This window comes from Phodopus roborovskii, unplaced genomic scaffold (assembly GCF_943737965.1).
Source record: "Phodopus roborovskii unplaced genomic scaffold, PHOROB, whole genome shotgun sequence".
NCBI lineage: Eukaryota > Metazoa > Chordata > Mammalia > Rodentia > Cricetidae > Phodopus > Phodopus roborovskii.
In genome coordinates, this window is record NW_026126418.1 from 21,688,322 (window position 1) to 21,707,916 (window position 19,595).

At 38.3% G+C, this 19,595-nt stretch overlaps 1 protein-coding gene across 2 annotated transcripts in view; it reads right to left on the reverse strand.

Moving 5' to 3' along the window:
• Itgav (integrin subunit alpha V) overlaps nucleotides 1-19,595 on the reverse strand; it is a 76,854-nt gene that overhangs the window by 20,370 nt on the left and 36,889 nt on the right. For both annotated transcript variants that reach the window (XM_051184366.1, XM_051184365.1), the window contains exons 11-18: nucleotides 18,606-18,658; nucleotides 17,624-17,826; nucleotides 14,982-15,173; nucleotides 12,532-12,577; nucleotides 10,455-10,562; nucleotides 8,703-8,761; nucleotides 7,080-7,234; nucleotides 3,126-3,263 (exon numbers count right to left, since the gene is read on the reverse strand). In XM_051184366.1, coding sequence (XP_051040323.1) covers nucleotides 3,126-3,263; nucleotides 7,080-7,234; nucleotides 8,703-8,761; nucleotides 10,455-10,562; nucleotides 12,532-12,577; nucleotides 14,982-15,173; nucleotides 17,624-17,826; nucleotides 18,606-18,658 — 954 coding nt within the window. The remainder of the gene's footprint in view (nucleotides 1-3,125; nucleotides 3,264-7,079; nucleotides 7,235-8,702; nucleotides 8,762-10,454; nucleotides 10,563-12,531; nucleotides 12,578-14,981; nucleotides 15,174-17,623; nucleotides 17,827-18,605; nucleotides 18,659-19,595) is intronic.

A 19,595-nucleotide genomic window follows, 5' to 3' on the forward strand; every position in this document is an offset into this window, starting at 1 on the left:
ATGGTCAAAATAAGCCCAGCATGAGAAAGATACAAAACAGAAAAGGCAAGACAAGACCAGCAAGCAGTAAAATGATAAAACAGAAGAAAGTAGCAAAAAGTCTAAACTTGTTTTTTCTGGAACCAGCCAAGGTAATGTGCTAACAATGCAGTGTGAAATAAATAAATAGATAGATAGATAGATAGATAGATAGATAGATAGATAGATAGATAGATAAATAATTTAAAAACCTCAAAAGGAAGAATGCAAGAGCACAGATCTTAGAAGAAATCATAGAAGGAACAAAAACATGAAGGGGGAAAAAAAGAAAGTAAAGGCAAAGTCATTCTTAGTTTACTTGTTGCTATTTTAGTGACACTTTGTCTAGAATAATTCTAAAACTATAAAGAAAAAGTAATCATAGCCCACATATAAAAATGCATACACTAAGGGATAAATGAAAGGCTGTTTCTGAATAAAGTGCCCCAATGAAACACGCCTACTAAGAAGCTCCGGTGTTAAATGAGCTGTTGATACAACACCCACCCACTAACCCAGACTGATAATGGTTTGATTAAGACTCCCTGAAGCAGTGGCCCAGGTGATCCAACATCCAAAACAGCTGAGACCATGCAACCTCACAGGACACTATAGCCAGGATTTGGCCAGAATTCTAGCTTTTCTCAGGATCCCCTTGGGATTGACAACACCCCCAAACAGCAGGAAGCAATTTGGAGAGAACAACATCCAAATTCCCAAATATTGTTTATAAATGTTTGTTTTTATTTAAATGTGGTTGTTTATAGTTAATGATCACAGTTAAACTCTTAAGAAAAAAAGGGAATATGATATAGAAATGAATACACTGGTATGGATTTTGGTTTATTGATACAAATTTAAGATCAATTTTGTTATATGCATATTTTCTACTCTTTTTTAGATATTGTTTTTATACAGCTCATTAAAAATGTAGTGTATAATTAAATACAGATTATAGATAGTAAACTATAATAGTGAAAACTTACATTAGTTAGGTTTTCTAGATATACAGAGATATATTTTAAATAAATAGATATTCTTTAAAAACTTTCAAATGCCTATAAAATATGGCATTTAAAAAGGTTTATTAGTGTTTCTCATGACAATGAGACACAATTACATCAGAGAGGAAGATGGACATCGAAGAAACTCCTTATGGAGTTTGTCTTCAATGTAGCAGGGATAGCTACTTGGACAAAGAACCGTCCTTGCCTCAACTGCTGACAGTAAGCACACTGTCCAAACTATAAAAGTAGGTTACAAAGGAAAGTGACTGCTGAACTTGCCAAGAGACAGGATTATCCTTCAGAGTCCCTGCTTTACAGAAAAAAGCAACTGAGGAACTTTGCCAATAAAAAACAGAACAGATCTTCAAATTTCCTACTTTATTAAAAAGTCTGCCAGACAATGTAGCCTATGGACTGAAGATGGATGCCCCAATGTTACAGAGGAACTTGGGTGACTGTCCAGGCAGCAAGACATCTCTGTCAATTCTAGAGTTTATATATTATCCTTCTAGGATCTTTGATGGAGTTGAAGACAGACAGTTATGACTATGGTTTTCCTTAGTTATAATAACAGATAAGTTACATATAAAACTTTACTCACTAATATAGGATAAATGATAGAATACTTCCTTTAAATTTTGTCAAATATTAGTGAACTAAATATTGTTAACTATAATTCTTGCTTGATAACCGGTGTGTGTGTGTGTGTGTGTGTGTGTGTGTGTGTGTGTAGTTAAAGTTAAAACCTTCCTTTTTATTTAAACCGAAAAGAGATGATAGGGGATGTCCTTCTGTATGCTGTGAATATATGTTTCTCTAATTGATTGATGAATAAGGCTGTTTTGGTAAATGGACTGGCAGAATGTAGCCAGGCAGTAAGTATAGGTGGGGCTACCAGACTAGGAGAATTCTGGAAGAGGGATGCAGAGAGTGAGTCACCAGGGAGACTATGTAACTGCTGAGGGAGCAAGATGTCAGGGCATCACATAGTAAGCCAAGACTATGTGGAGATAAACAGATTAAAAGATATGGGTTAAGAGACAGTAAGAAGCCTGAGCCATCAGCCAAACAGTTCATAATTAATATAATCCTTGTGTATTTATTTAGGACTAAACGGCTGCGGGACCAGGCGGGACAGAAAGGTGTATGTACACCCTATGAACATAAAATAAAATAAAGAGCAAAGATAGGAAATAATAATGTTTAAAAAGAGATGTTTTGTAAAGGTTTTTGCAAAATTATCAAACTGTGTTGCTTTATTTAAGGAATCGCTTTTGGGGAGCCAAGGAAGCTCTGAGGGATCATGTAAAGAACGATAGAGTCCTGTGTGAATATATATTGTTTGACATGAGCATGGCTGTGTCAAGGGCCAATGCCTTTGTCAGGTAGGAATGACAAAGCCTTCCCCATATAGGTCAGACTCAGAACTGGCAAAGCCTTCCTCTGCTCTCAGTGCAAAAATTGGCAGTATGTAAAAACTAGCAACTGCAGCCTCCTCCTCCCAGATGTTTACAGCCTGAGACTGCTCACCTATAGAGACCCCTATAAAACTAGCTAACCCTCCCTATCTGCTGTACATAACAATCACACTGAGGTGCTCAGTTATTGTGTGTTGGATGGTGCCACTCCACCAGAGTGCACACAACCCACCTGACTCCAGCTTTTCTGTACATGTATGCTTGTCTGTCCTTCATTTTCTCACCACGCCCAGTCAAGTTTCCAGGACCAAGGACTCAGCAATACTCTTATATGATGTGTACATAAAAGTACATATATATACTTTTTTCAACACAAAATACACACCCAAAATAAAAGAGGTATTGTAGATGTTTAGTAAGTATTAAAAACTGCATACAAATAAACTGGTATTTTGTTGTTTTCCTTGGATCTCTTTACTATTCTACAAAGTGTGACCCTGTCTCCCAGTGCATATGTCTACTGAAAAGGTATAAAGACCTCAGATGTAAATATTCAGATTATTTCTCCAGAGGTTTGTCTAAATATCTACAACACTATTAAAATAATCTCTTATGACATTTAAGAACACAAACTATAAAACCATAACAAAAGATCAAAGGGTGAGATTGGGAAGCGCATTACCTGACGACTGACATTGGCAGGAGTGAACTGGTTCAGAATGGGTTTCAAGCCTGTTTCTTCAGCAGCCGTTCTATGGTCCAACCGATACTCCATAAAAATAGTGATGGGAGTGAGTTTGTCTCTAAATTCAGATTCATCCTAAAACAAAAGAGCTTCAAGTTAAAGATGACATCAACCTAAACTGTTTAGAGAAATCCACAACCAGAGAAGCCACAAAATAAGCTAAATTCATCATTAGAACCTTCAATTCTAACAACATCTGAGATGCTATGGTAACCATAGTAAGCATGAAATGAAACTCACATGGTTGTTCAGTAAGAACTATTCATCAAGTTTTGTTTCATAACATAAAATCTGATTCACAAAAAACACCTATGAAGCACCTTAACTGTCAACCAAAGTTCTCTGGAGAAACCAAACATGTACATAATAGCTTGTCAACAGCTGACCTCTACCAATTATGGAGAAATGTAATACTGCAGATAAAGAATCACCTATAAATCCAGGCATTTGGCTTGTTTCTATGGTTGCTAGATGAAACTACTGGAATTCGTCTGTGAGCCTAGTGGGTGTCTCACCTCCAGCAACCAAAGAACGAAATAAAGATCTGAATCCTGTAGATTTTCCTCCCTTATTAAAGATGACATTACAGATGGTGTTACACTGTCCTTTTTATCTCACCTACCTGATGAACCCACCAAGCTCCCTTTGTTCTGTGTCTGTAAAAACACACACAACACAGCACAGCCTACACTACTCCAGGGGAGAAGGGTTCCAGGCTATGGGCATTTACATTCCCAGAATAAATTATGTTCTTATCTTCTTTAAAAAGGAGCTGATATTTTATGTCAGCATGGTAAAAGTGGCACTCAGGCTACTACCCAACATAGAAACAGAACAACACAGTTGTGGCTTTAAGTTGTCCATATCTTCCTTTCCCTCTCAACCTTCTCTTCTCTCTTCATCGTAAGGGCTATTGAAATTTCAGTTACTAGTCCTTACTTGCTCTACTGACACCCAGTTTTCAAGCTTTGTCTTGACATCTTTTGTGATCACTTCTTTTATGATGGCTGATATTTATATACCCAATTTGCTGGTGCCACATTTTATATAGCTCTGATAAGCACTGTATATGTCACCGGGCGGTGTATTCTTCAGTTTTGTTTCTCTTTTGGCTAACTGGAAATGAGCTCATACATAATCTATGATTCTCTTTCTGTCTAACACTCTAAGCCTCATCCATGTATTCAAGATGAATCTTCACTTCAGGTTAATGTGTTATCTTAGGGTAGTTTATCCATTCTTCTAAGACTACTTGTGCTATTTGGATTTGGTTTTATCATCACAAAATGGTTGCAATGATGATTCTTATAAATCGTGACAAGATTCACCAGTTCTGTGTTACCACACTATTTACCTTCCCAAATCTTCATAACTACTAAAGGATTATCAGCAACAAATGAATTTCCATCGATCATACCGTGACTAGTTAACAAACATTGGCAGATTTCACTAAAATTTAAATTTGGATTGGTTCACATTCATGACTGAAGAAGCTTGCTTCTCCTGTCTCTTAAGTCCTGGCTGTTTCTTCATCTCAGAGGGTATTGGTTTTGGTTTTTCTGCAGCTAAGTAAGACGGTCAGGTTGTTTTCCTTCTTTATTTAGGTAGAAAATTTTCCTTCTAGTTCTTAGTGTTAGTCCACCCTAGAATGAATTCTCTTTGATTCTGCCTATTGATTTGGTGGCTTGTAAAACTTCATAGAACATTAGAAAAATTCCAGCTTACTACTCCCTTGAAGTGTGTTTACTATAAGAAATAGCTCATTCCTGAACTGGAATATTCCAGTAAAAAGATTCCTTTCTTTTTTTTTTTTTTAATGGGTATTTGGGATGTGGAGACAGGAGTATCATGAATTCAAGGTCATGCTCAGCTACAAAGTAAGTTCAAGGCCGACCATGACAACAGGAGACACTGTCTAAAAAAGCAAACAAACCCAAAAACTATTTCCAATGAAAGTTCCATTTTTAAAATAGCATTAAGACCATACATATAAAGATATGAGTATATATCATATAATGATAATATATGCAATATAATATATATTCATTATATATAATAAGTATACATAATATAAAGGTATGAGTGATCCTACAGCTATTGGGTTTTCATATCTTCTTATGACAGGCTTGTTATGTGTGTTTAAGAATTTTCTTTTTTTAAGCCAAGTTTTCCTATATGTTGGTACAGAGTTATTCAAGGAATTCTTTAATTTGTCTCAATTTTATCTATCATTATGTCCCTTTTCAATTTCAAATTTTATGTGTTTATTTTTTCAAATTTGTCAAACATGTAAATTAAACAACATTTAAAGTACACATACATTTTTCCTATATTCAATTTCCATGATTCTGTTGTGATGCACAGAATTTTCAAGATAAGCAGATATAAATAATTCTCCATTATAATTACTTCACCTAACATCACATTTCTGTTATTTTTCAGAAAAATCACTTTTTCAACTTATTTTTCTATTACTGATTTCTAAGTGTTCACCACAGATCTATGTTATGTGGTAGAGGGAGGTACACAATTTTCTGAAATAAGCCTAAGGGCTGGAGAGATGGCTTAGGGGTTAAGAGCACTGACTGCTCACCCAGAGGACGAGGGTTCAATTCCCAGCACCTACATGGCAGCTCACAACATCTGTAACTTCAGTTCCAGGGACTGGATGCCCTCTCCTGACCACCATGAGCACTAGGCATACACATGGTACACAGTCATATGTGGATGCAACACCAACACCTGCATATTGCATGGGAAATAAGATTCTGGGACACAATATAGGCTGAATGATGTATATTCAGGGAGAAATCACACCAGAAAGAGATGACCGCTGTGGGTTCCCTCCCTAAGGATGCCCCAGCATGCTCTCTCCAACACGACAAGGAAGTAAGAGAGTGAGCTGGGGTCTGGAACTCCAGGCCTGCCCCCACAGATCATGCCTGCACCTGTCCCCATGCCCAATAACAGGTGCGGGCGGGGTGGATATCTCACTACACCTACATACATAAAATGTTCTAAAAGTAAGCAAGTAGAAGGTCTTACTCTTTGGGACATGCCTTTGAAGGGACTGTAGGGCGCTGCTGCTTCTCTGTCTCTTTACTTCCTGGCCACGAAATGTGAGATGTTTTGGTTGTTGTTTTTCCCTTTTTAATATAGATCTCAAGTGGAGAAAAATAGCTCATTAAAGAGCACTTGCTGTTCTTAAAGGAGCCCTTGTTGCGTCCCCAGCACCCACATGGCAGCTCACAGGTGATGTAACTACAGTTCCAGAGGAGTTGGTGCTTCCACAGGCACCAGATATACATGGCACACATACATCCATGTAAGTAAAACAATCACACACAGTAAGTAAATAAGATTCCTGCTTGATTGAACTCCACCTGGCTCCTAAACTGGATTGCAAGGGCCTTGCACTCCTTCATGCTGGGGTCAAGGTGTACCTCTGGGCCCGGAACCTTTTGTGTCAGGCAAGGATCAATCAAGTCTCAAACTGCAGAATGTCCCAAGTAAACCTCAATCCCTGGCTTTGGACTCCACCTCTTGTCTCAAACTAGACTCACACAGTAGTTTACAACTCATATTTCAAATTTGCCTGCTGGGGACTTTTAGTGGACTGCTTGCTTTCTGGACAAGATCCCAGCAATATTTAAGAAATAAATTTTTTCATGACTCAGTCAGAAATACCATAGTGGAAGGCCTCCTCAGTCACCCGTCTGACAGGGATAAACTATCTGCATTGACCTGTGACACTGGACAAGCCAATTTTCTCGGGTATATTTCTCTGAGCCTTTTATTTTGGCTAAACACCCATTTACAGAAAGGGAAAACCATATACACAAAAGAGAAATAAACTACAAGAAAGAGATAATGGGGACGAGTGTTTCTTACCCGGAGATAGGCGACCAGCTCCTCGCACTGCATCTGTCCCCCCTTGAAAACAGTCATGTTCTTGGAGTGCCCTGGGGACCTGTTATGGAGAAACAGTGCTCGTCGGATTGCTCCCTTTTGCTTGAGTTTATCCAAAAGAAGCTCCACCTGGAAGTCTACACAAACCAAAGCATTTATAACCAACACATTCCACGGGGGCAGGACACTGTCCTAGCAATCTAGAGTTTTTCTGGAAGCAGAGATACTCACTTCTGAAAAGTAAATTACTTCTAAATTCATTGAAATGCCTAAGCACTGTGGTGAGACAGCAACAAATTAATTCCAGAAAAGAATAGCCATATGATTCTCTTATCCCCCCAACAGTGACAGTAATGAAACTAGGTTATCAGAAGAAAAAAATGACTTAATTTAAGCTTTGGGAAGAACATCATGTAATGACTTAGAAGTAAATTAAAATTTTTACCATTGGATGAGGGGTGCAGATCGGTAGTAAAGTGTGTGAGACCCTCTGTTCCACCCACCTCACAGTATGCACAGCCACACACAACTTCTAATCCAAGTGTCTTGTCGATTTTGATAAGTACTGATTAATGTGCATCCAATATTGAGTACTATGAACCATTTATATCACTTGAAATGGTGTTTCCATAGTACCAACTGACTATCTCTCTCTCTCTCTCTCTCTCTCTCTCTCTCTCTCTCTCTCTCTCTCTCTCTCTCGGTTTGTTTCAAGACAGGGTTTCTCTGTGTAGCTTTGTAGACCAGACTGGCCTCAAACTCAGAGATCCATCTGCCTCTGCCTCCCGAGTGCTGGGATTAAAGGCATGCGCCACCACTGCTCAGCAAATACAGCACAATTTGTAAATTTCTTTAAATGGTTAATTTCGAATACAGGCATATCCCATTTCTGGTCTTGATAACTACTTTCCCTTATCCTTGCAGCAATGAGTTCATTCCAGCACAGGCTTCTTGGGGCCATTTCCAAGTGTAAAACAGGTCCAGGGACACCTTGTTCTCTCATTCCCCTGAGGTCTCTACATACATCTGGCCAGACGGGGAGATCCCACTTGCCATCCTCTGTTCATTCCCACTGAGAACAGCCAGCTCTCTTAGCATTCACCTTCTCCACCCTATCACCATGCAATAGCAGAAGTCACTATCCACTCAGCTGACCAACCCACTCTCAGAAATACATCCATCACTTCAGTAAAGGAGGCATGCTGTTGGCTCCACACACTGAAGGCAGCAACACAGACCTGTCCCCCTGTCTAAGGAAGGCTAAAGCCTTCCCCCAACACCCCCTCATGTCTCAGTAGGGTATAGAATCACAATGAGTGTCCTCCAGTCCTCATTTACCTCACATCATTAACTGCTCAACATTCTAAATGCTGCCTATTTACCATTCTTACTCTCACAATGTCCAGTAACAAATACACTGCATCTGAACTGGCCTACGAGCTGCTGAAGAAAGTACTTATATATAATTATGCATCTGAAATGTCTTCAGCATGAAAATTCAGATTAAAATGATAACAACTACTTGAGTAACTGACGGTGTGTCCTGAAACATAAGCACTGTACCTGTAGTACCATGAACACACTGATTCTGCACAAGATACTCACTGAGCCTCTTCGGAAGAGCTCCTTTGCCATCCGCCTTTAAGCAGAACCTGACATTAAAACTGTAAGAAAAATGTTTACAAATGTAAGTCCAACAATCTAATTTAGGTGTAGTGTTGAGTACCACCTAAATTCACTTTTCTAATGCAGCTATCTCTTGGAATCCCGGGTGGTTGGGGGTTGGTTCTAGGAACTGGTTGTCTACTCCCAGGGACCAAAATCATCAGTGAACCCTGAAGAATCAGTGGAGACTGAGGGCTCTGACATAAAAGGGTACTGTGTCTGCGGAGAGCTGACATCCTCCGACTTTAAATCACCCACAGAATAGTTACAATACTTAATACAAAGGAAATACTATGTGAACACCAGCCATATCACATTTTTAAGGAATGACAGGAAAAAAAATTGGCACATATCCAGTACAAATACAATGTTTATTGTATATTTCTAGCCACAGTTGGTTGAACTGACAAATACAGGTGCAGAGAACTGATACAGAGTCTGCACTACAAGACACTTTTGTCTTCCTGCATGTCTTAATACTCTTCCATGTATTATGTATGTAAGTGTCAGTGTGTCTGCGTGTAAGTGTATGTACACATGCAGGGAAGAGCTCGCCTGTGTGTACACATATGAAGGTCACAAGTCCTCTATCATTCTATGCCTTTGTTTTGAGATTTGGTCTCTTATTCACTGAAATAGGACGTAAAACATATTTGTCACTGTGTACCACTGTCCTTTAGAAAATGGTGTTGTCTCTCCATACACTGCTCTAGATATCCTATTTGAGCCTTTTAATTTTGACCACATTAGCAACATTAAAGGGCGCATGTGGAGGGGAGCAGTAAAAACAAAGCTAAAGTCTTCACAGTGTGGTTGCCAACCAATAAAACAAAGGGCTAGTGTTACATAGTGTTTAACCTAATTCAGTGGAAAATAAGAACTGAACACTCTCAGTGTTTACAGTAATAATTCAAGAAAGCCAGGAAAAGGCCCTCCTCAGACTCCTTTCTATACTATTCCCATCTGCTCATGTGTCCGTTACACCCATAAGTTCTACCCAGCTTTTCTGTGTAAGGACCAGGAAGAGTGTTCTAAAGACAGGATGCTCTTTGTGGCTCTCATTATGAGTGTCAAGACTTTTTATAAGTTAATTTTTATAGTTGACATACATGAAAACTTTTAAGTTTATAAAATAACACAAGTCCACCTAAATACAAGATAACTATAGGACAGTTGAATGAAAATGTAGCAAAAATTGTGAAAATTTCATATGCAAGACAAAAGAGAAATTATGATATAGAGAACTCAGACACTGGATTTATGAAAATACACTGTGTGTGTGTGTGTGTGTGTGTGTGTGTGTGTGTGTGTGTGTAACGAACATATGGCCAATGAACTATTAGAGAACAATAATTTCGTAACATTTGCATATATGAAGTCTGAGAAAAACATAAATTTTCAGAATGTCCTGTTTAGAATTTAATTAAAATGTATTGAGGTATGCTTACCTTTTCCTTCTTTTTAAATCTATTTTTTAACCATATATAATACATTGAAATTATTTTCACATTAGCTTGTACTTAGATAGCTTTCCTGAAACTTGACTTTCATAATCTAATCTGTGGCATAGACATAGGCTGTGTTCACAGAAACTGCCTCAATATTTCAACCCTGCCACCTAACTCTGTGTTGCTGGTATAGCAACTGAACTATTAATCTTATTCACAACTACTATTAAACAAAGATCCTTACCAGGAAACTTTGAGAGTTGTCCCAGGCAACGGACAGATTTTATTGTCTTGATTTAAAATGCTAGGGTACACTTCAAGGCCAGCATTTACAGTGACAACGGGTCTGGCTCTAGTTTTAAATTTAAAAAGTGGGAAGGAGAAGAAGAAAAGGGGAGAGAAAATGTTATTTAAAAAATTTAAAAATAGACTGATAAAATCTCATTCACTCCAGATGCAGTTCAATGCCCATTTCTGTTGGTAACGGCAACAATTGTACTAGCCTAATTGTGAACATAAGATGGCCAACTGTTTCATTTTACCCACAACTGACCTAATTCAGTCCTACATCCTGGGAATTGCTTTACTCCAGGCAAGAGAGACAATTGGTCAGCCTGTCTGAATTCAGCACAATGAAGCACAATTACGAATAGCTAATTACAGGGACACAGTGAGGAATAAACCCACCTGTGCTGACAGGCAGATGAATAGGGAAAGACAAAGATCCTGCAACAAAGGCAGAATGCCTACAAATCACACACAAAGGCAAACGTGTGACTTCTTAATGATAGAATATTTACAGTATAGCATACACATGGTTATTGTATGCTCTTTCTAAATATTTGTTATTGTTTAAATTATGAGGGGGGTTGAGTGCAAGTGCATGCAGAGGCCATCAAAGGGCATCAGGTCCCATGGAGATGGAGTCACAGGCCACTGTGAGCAGCCTGACGTAGGTGTTGGGAACTGAACTTGGGTCCTCTGCAAAAGCAGTACATGCTCCTTATTGCAATTTTTAAATAATTTATTTATTTGCATTTTATGTACACTGGTATTTTGCCTACATGTATGTCTGTGTGTGAGTGTCAGATCCTTTGATGCTGGGAATTGAACCAGGGTCCTCTGTAAAAGCAGTCAGTGCTCTTAACCACTGAGGTATCTATCTCTCCAGCCCCCAACTGCATTCATAACTGCTGAGCCATCTCTCCAATCCATGTTCATCCTCTCAATTACTTGAATATTTACCTCATGCAAGTGTTTCTTTATTAACAATAATTTTTTAAACTAAAATATACAGTGAGTATTACTATAACCTAAAAAATCCAAACTGAAATGCTATGGACTCTTCAAACCTAAAAAATTTTGAGTACCGACAAGATGCTCAAAAGTGTTTTGGGCTATTTCAAGTTTTAGATTTTTAGACTAAAAATGCCTAACTGGCAAGTCTATGCAAATTCTTTAATCCATACAGCTCCAAAATCTGAACACGTATGATCTCAGGCATTTCCAGTAAGAGATAATCAACCTGTAAATATAGTTTGCAAAATTCAGATGCACAACTCTAAGTATTATGCTGCTAAAAAACAAAACAAAACAAAAACAGTAGGGTCAGGCCAATGAAGATGCTTCAAATGATAAAGTCTAGAAGTCTATAAGTTTATGTTCTCCAAAGCTATGAAGAAGTTGATGGATCACAGTGCCTTAACAAAGCCAGTGGTAACAACGTCTTGCCAAGTTCATCCCATAACAGTGCAGGAACCTCAGCCTACTAAAGAGGCCAGCTAGTTTTCTGAGGCAAAGGGATTGATGACATGCAGAACTGAGAGCATGGCTACAGCTGAAGAACGAGAATTTACACACTAGCTCTATTTTACATAAATGAGTTCTGATATTTACGACATACCACTTTTATGGTCATATAACAATGAGGCACAAGTACCTCTTCTAGAAAATTGTCAATCTCTATCATCTTCAATTCAGTTCTGTGGAACTTAGGAATAGAGCCAGTACACAAGGAAAGGTCACTCCCCAGTTACTACTCTTCCATGTTTGATGACTAAAAGTGCAGAAGAATGTCTCCAAACAAAATTTAAAAGTCAATGAGAATTTCTGAATGCTTTTCTAGAAATATTTTAAAAAATCTACAACTCTGTGTTCTTTGAGAGTTCCTTGAATATGCACTATTTTGCAGCAAATATTAAATAGAATGATTTTATCATTACTTCAAGAAATTAAACTGAAATTCAAAAATGAGTACTTAACTAAAAAATATTTTTCCAAATAATTCAGAATATTCCTGTATTAAGGAATGTGTAACATACCTGTATAAGATAGCTCGATCCACACCAAAAGCTCCTACAACTAAGTCTTGAGAGAATAAAAAAACATGTTAATAACAAAAATGGTTTTTAAAATATGCATTATTCTATGACATGCTCAGTGTTCCCAGGTTTTGTTTTCAAAGCCAGGAAATTTTAGGATAATATGCACAAGGCAAAACTATGTCAAGTGGTGAAGAAACCATCACCATCAACCAGACTTTGGTTTCAAAAGCAAATCCCAGAAACTCAAGCAGAAAGGACAAAATACACTTGTTTTTATGTAAAAGTGCTTCACAATTTGGATAAAATTAAATCAGAGTTTTATCCCACATATATCCAAGCTAAATTTGAGGAGGCTCTCTCAACACAGAAAAATATAAGAAAATATAAAGAATGTCTACAATCCTAGCATGCTCCTTCTAAGAGATGGTAGAACCCAAAGCTCCCAAGTAAGCTATGTTGCAGCATACAGAGCCTGTCTCAAATAAGGTGGAAAGGCAGAAGGTTATACTCTGACCTCCACACACATCCTCTTATCTCCTCATATGCCCTCAGCTACATAGACAAACAGCACTACCACAGTGAGTACACATATGTGTGTATGTACCTTCAGCCACACATACAAAGAAGCACAACCACAGTGCACACACACACACACACACACACACATACACACACACACACACACACGCACATGCGCGCGCACACAGCATGCCTAAGGAAATATTTAGGACATATAACAAAGTTATATACATAAACATAAATAACAAAATATAAGGTAAAATAAGATACTACACAGTTATCTGTTACAATGGGAAACATGAAATTAATGTTTTAGAAAAATGTTCCTGATATTCTCAAGGGAATTTACAATGAACAGCATATAAAGCATGAGGGTGTTTTTTTGTTTTGTTTTGTTTTTTTAATTAAAAAATAAGAAACAAAAACATGGAACTAAAAAGATGACTCCACAGTAAAGAGCACTGGCAGCTTTTCCTGCTGATCCAGATTCAATTCCCAGCACCCACATGGTGACTCACCACTGTATCTAACTCCAGTTTGAAGGAATGTGATGCCCTACTACACTCTGGCCTCTGTGGACACTGCACACACATAATGCACAAGCATATATGCAGGTAAAACACCCATACATACAAAACAACAAAAACCCACAAATTATATACTCGTATATATGTATACATTTGTGTGTGTGTGTGTGTGTGTGTGTGTGTGCGCGTGTGTGTGTGTGTGTGAATGATTTGGGCATGGAGATGCACACCTGTAATCCCAGCCACTCAAAAGACAAAGATGGGAGGATTATGGGTCTGAGGATAGCCAGCCTGGAATACATAACAAAACCTGCCTCAAACAATCACAAAGTATAGATGCAGCAGGGGAAAATAGAAAGATACATTTTGCTATACTAAGCTCTGTAATGCACATATTGCAGTCATAAACGTGTCACTGAACTCACACATAGAATCCAAATTAGCTATTTCAACAACAAAGGTCATCTAGGTTCTCTAAATTTTACTTCATGTAAAGAAAGGATCTATTTCAACCTTCATCCATTATAATACTCAAAGGGTATAAGAGTCTAAACTGATGGTCTTACTCTGCAGATTAACCCAGTGGGAAACCTTAGACAAGTTACCTTTTTTTTTTTCACATGCACCAAATGGCCTTATTGTGATCTAATTTAACTTACATTTCACACAATTGTAATTGAGAAAATTCAGTGAAATGGTACTTTTTGGTTTTTGTTTTGTTTTGTTTTTAAATCAGAATGATTGGTTCAGGCTGGGCTGGTGGCTCCAAAAGTAAAGTGTTTACTACACAGAGGATGAGGACTTGAATCTGTGTCCCCCAGCACCCAAGCCAGGTATGGTGCTATGCACCTGGAATCCTAGTGTGGGGAGGGGAAGGGTAACACAGGAGGGTCCCCAGGACTTTCTCAACCAGCTTAGCCAAATTTATGAGCTCCAGCGATGGAGTCTGTCTCAAAATATAAGGTGACAGAGGAAAACACTACACATGATCTCTGACTCCACACACACGTGCACTCATGCACACACAAACACACACACATACTCCACATGCAGGTGCTCTCATACACACACACACATACACAAATCACTGTTAACAGTCCATAAAAATGCTCATAAAAAAAATCAATGGATGCCATTCTCTAAACTTGGAATGTTCATTTGGCTTTTGTCTATTGCTTCTATAAATATTTTCCTGATACTTTAAACGATTAGTCAATAAATAAAAGTGTATGTTTCATATTGCACACTCCCATCAAACATGGCTGTGTTTTCTTCCTGTCTCTGTTGATGATGGTAGTAACGTTTTCCTCAGTATTTAGACATTACATGGAATGGCAGACAAGAACAGACTAGCTAACATTGTTGGGACATCCAAGAGCCACGTGTATTTGTAGAAAGTACCTGGATATCCATTCTTGTCTACATCTGTAGCTCCTTTCATTGAATAGCCAAAGCTTGGGGGCATGCTCTGAGCAGCCCACTGCCCCTCAAGGATCTGAGATGGCACTGAATTCAAGCCTGTTAATCTTCCATTGAAGACATAAACAAGTCCCTTTTGATCTTCACCTCCATATGGAGCGGCGATTGCAATATCTGTGGACAGAGGGAATGACACAGAGGAGGAGTGATGAATTAGGAGAGTGGGCAGGGATGGTCAGAAGAGATTCTCAATACTAATACAACCATGCTATGATAACTGTTGATTTGAAGTGCTTCAGAGTAACAGTCTAGGTTGTCACAGGGTCACATGCCCATAATCACAACACTCAAGAGACTAACACAGCAGGATTCTGAGTTCAAGGTCATCCTGGGCTACTGAGTGAAATTCTCTCAAAACAACAGAAAACAAAACAAAACAAAACAAAAAAAGTGGCATTCTAATCCAAAAGATCCAAGAAAAACTGAAAAAAAAAATGACATTAATTTAGAAGCAGAACCTTTGGGTCTGACCTTGGACAAGAGACTTAGCTTTCTGAACCTAAAATTCGTCATCTTATATTACAGATGGGATTTACAAATCACCTAAAATTCACCCTGGTCCTCCTTCTAATTCTTGCATGAGAATTATTTTACCAAATTAAAATCTGGCTCATCAATTTCAAAGTTCTGACTTCTTGATATTGTTCAATTTATACTGAAACAACAAAAACATATAAAAGTTTTAATTTTTTAAAACAACCTTAAATGGTAATAAATGGTCATAGTGGCCACTCCTAAATAAATGTCATATACCAATTTCTCCTTTCTCTGATGTTACCAGTCTAAGACATGGATGTCTCTTTCACTTATAATGGCTTCTCTGTACTGGCCACACCAAACTACTTTGATGTCCTTACTGTACAAAACACCTCATGCCTCCTCAGTGACATCTCCTGAGATACCAAACATACTTGGATGGCTCATTCTTTGCATGAGACCACTATGCCAGGGAATATCTCAAACACCATAGTAATCATATTCTAGTGGTTTTTTAAAAAGAATATTTCTTACACATACACACTCTATTGAATGCTGGGTTCCTTAGAATGTATGTGGTTGATTACTCTCTCTTTTGTTTATCTTCTTGAAGACAGGGTTTCTCTATAGAGAATTTGCTCTGTAGACCAGGCTGGCCTCAGAGATCCACCTGCCTCTGCCTCTGCCTCCCCAGGCACAAAGAGACCAGGCCCTTTATGCTTCTGCTGCCATTGCACTCCAGGCCATAAGGGACAGCATCCCCTCAAAGAGTAACCCCTTCCTCCCTTAAGTTGCTTCATATCGCTGGGCTGTGATGGCACACACACCTTTTAGTCCCAGCATTCAGGAGGTGGAGACAGGTAAATATCTCTGAGTTTGAGGCCAGCCTGGTCTACAGAGTGAGTTACAGGACAGGCCAAAAAGAAAAAAGAAAAAGAAAAAGTTACAAAGCTCAAAGATTTTTGCTGTTGTTTATACATGCTGCTGAAGAATAACAATAAAAATATGAAAAGTAAGATTGCAATACCCAGAAAATGTCTTTAAAGTGACTGGCATATCTTTGGGACAAAGCAACAGCATATGTGTCCTAGCTGTTCCACAGAGCCCAATTACAATGCAAGGGTAGAAAATAGTTTTCCTTCTTATCTGAGGTCTTGCTGTCACTAGGTAATGACCAGCAACCATCTTTCCACATCTTGCTTTATTCTACAGTTGCTGTTGTGTTCTTTTATTTTAAAAAAAATATTTAAGACTATTTTAGGAAGCAAATTATAACTTGGGCTAGGTGTTCACTAAAGCCGAAACCCTCTATGGTTATTCAAGCTTGTGTATGACATACAATTGTCCACAAGGCATTTCCTTTTCACTAGATGTCAGAGTAAGCTGTACTATGGAGTTTCTCAAGTCTTCTTAATAACTTTCTATTACATTTGTAATAACTTTCTATTATATTATATACAGCTGATAACACACACAAACCAACAACTCACCTCTCCTTAATATTCTTTTACCAAAAAATATCCTTGTAATTTATTTCATGTATCTAATTTTTAATCTGTTTTTCAGGTTCTGGAAAAGAGCTGTGTAATAAAAGCTATCTTTCCATTTTAAAAGTATCTGTAACTATTGAAATGGGACTACTATAAAATATTGGGCTTATGCCTTTTACAGATCCCCATGAAAAAGCACACAACCTCTCTCCAAGGTTTCACAGCTACTATAAAGCTACAGTTATAAAAATATTAGTGGAAATTCAGACCTGAGGCAGGCATTAAGTCATCATTGCATTCACAACAGCCTAGGCGCTATCTTTCACTTGGAGCCAAATGGACAGTAGAGGGCACTGCCACGCAGCAGGATGCATAGAGTTCCCTGGAAATGAAGGCTCCCTTCAGAATTCAATCAGTTGATATTCTAGCTCATAAAAGTCATGTTATGAAAATTTTTGCTTATTTAAAAAAAAGTCTTGTTTTTAAATCTGATGATGTGCTCGCGATCTTTCCAGGAGGTAGGTTGGCCCATAAGAGCTTCTATAGATGGCATTTTTGGACTTCTTCAAGTGACACAGAAAATCACTTTGATCTTACCATTGAAACCATCCTGATCCAGGTCTCCCAGAGGAGCTATGGCACTTCCAAATCTGGCAAAAACCTCAAATCCGTTCAGCTTTGTAGTCTGGAAGTCTCCAGATGCTCTCTGCAGAGACACTGAGACCTGGCCCACCTCTTGGAGTTTCCCGTCAGAGCCTCGGTCCATGAACAGAGGTGCTCCAATAAACACATCTGCATAACTGAAGGAAGAGGATGTGCTCACACACAAGATCAAAGTCCACCCGACAGCATTTCTGTTAATTTTCTATTTTATGTGCAAGAGGGTTTTGCCTGTATGTATGTCTGTGTATGCTGGAGCGCCCTCAAATGCCAGAAGAGGGCGTTGAATTCCTAGAACTGGAACTAAAATAGTTATGAGCCACCATGTGGGGGCGCTATGAATTAAACCCAAGCCCTCTGCAGGGTACGCCAATGACCTTTCCCACTGAGCAGTCTTTCCATTCCCACATCAGCACACTGTTACTAAAACTCCATTCCCCACCCCCTTTGCACGCCTGCCTCCTATGGCTACATAGAAAGAAGCATTGCAAATCACTCATAACCACACTGTTTTAAGACAGCGGTTCCCAATCTATGGGTCATGTTGTGACTCCATGTGGTCTCATATCAGATATCCTGCACATAAGATATTTACATTATAATTCTTAACAGTGCAGTTATGAAGTAGCGATGAAATAATTTTATGGTTGCGGGTAACCACACCATGTGGACCTGTATTAAAGGGTTCAGGCATTAGGCAGCTTGATTACCACTGCTCTAGAGTTAATTATAAAGCTTACCACCCAACTCAGAGGTTTTCCCATATTCATGATTAGGGAGTATCAAATTCCCTTCTTAGAATGCCAGAAGATTAACAAGGAACAGACAAAGAAACAGAAGAAATGCTATTTAGTTTTAACCAAGCATTTATAAACATAGAAGAAAATGGATTCTGGAAACATTATTTTTTTAAACTTACTCATCCCCATTAATGTCAGTGGCAGCTACAGAAAATCCAAAATATGCAGCCATCTGCAGAAGAAGATGGGACAAAGATGTATATTTCATTCTACCAGATCATGCAGTTAACATTTGGAGCACATAGACAGGATATTTCTCTGTGCATTTAGAGTTTCAATCTCAATGTTTTTTATCTATTTTACTAACATAATGATAATCACTTAATAAGGCTTTTTTAATTCTTCTAAATTTATGGGCAAAAACATATTTCATGTTCATCATTTGAGAGTCTCTACTATTAAGTTTCTCAGCCCCTCCTTCTCTCCCAAAGCCAAACACACCCCAGGAAATAAGAAGCTTGCAGCCCTGGATACAAAACTGGGAGATCCCCCTCCCCTTCTGCCTACTATGAATCTTTTTCTTTATTGTTACCAACTTGTAACCTAATTCTCTGAGACACACAAACAATATCATGAAACATCTACACTCATTCAGAACAACTTGTATTACACTTAACTGAAGAATTTTTATTTTGTAGTGCAACTATGTACATATCATCCATAATACAAACATCTGTGTTGTGCCCTTTTTGGCATCTAATAAAACCGAAACACATAGGTCATTCTTTTCTTTTTTTATCTTTCCTTTTCTTTTTCTTTTTGGGTTTTTGAAGCAGGGTTTCTCTGTGTAGCCCTGGCTGTCCTGAAACTTGCTCTGTAGACCAGGCTGTCTTCAAACTCAAAGATCCACCTGCCTCTGCCTCCTGAGTGCAGGGATCAAAGGCATGCACCACCACACTCAGCTCATAGGTCATTCCTTTAGAAAACTTTAATGACATCAAGGAGAAATTTTAGCTTTTGTGTATTTGTGATTTTACTTTTATTTAAAAAAAACAGCAAACAAAAATAAACTATCATATGCAAGGACAAAAAAAAAGGTTTGCTAAACTGAAATATTTTGGTTAAAAACAAAAATAAAACATCTAAAGTCAGGCAGGCGGTTTGCCTTG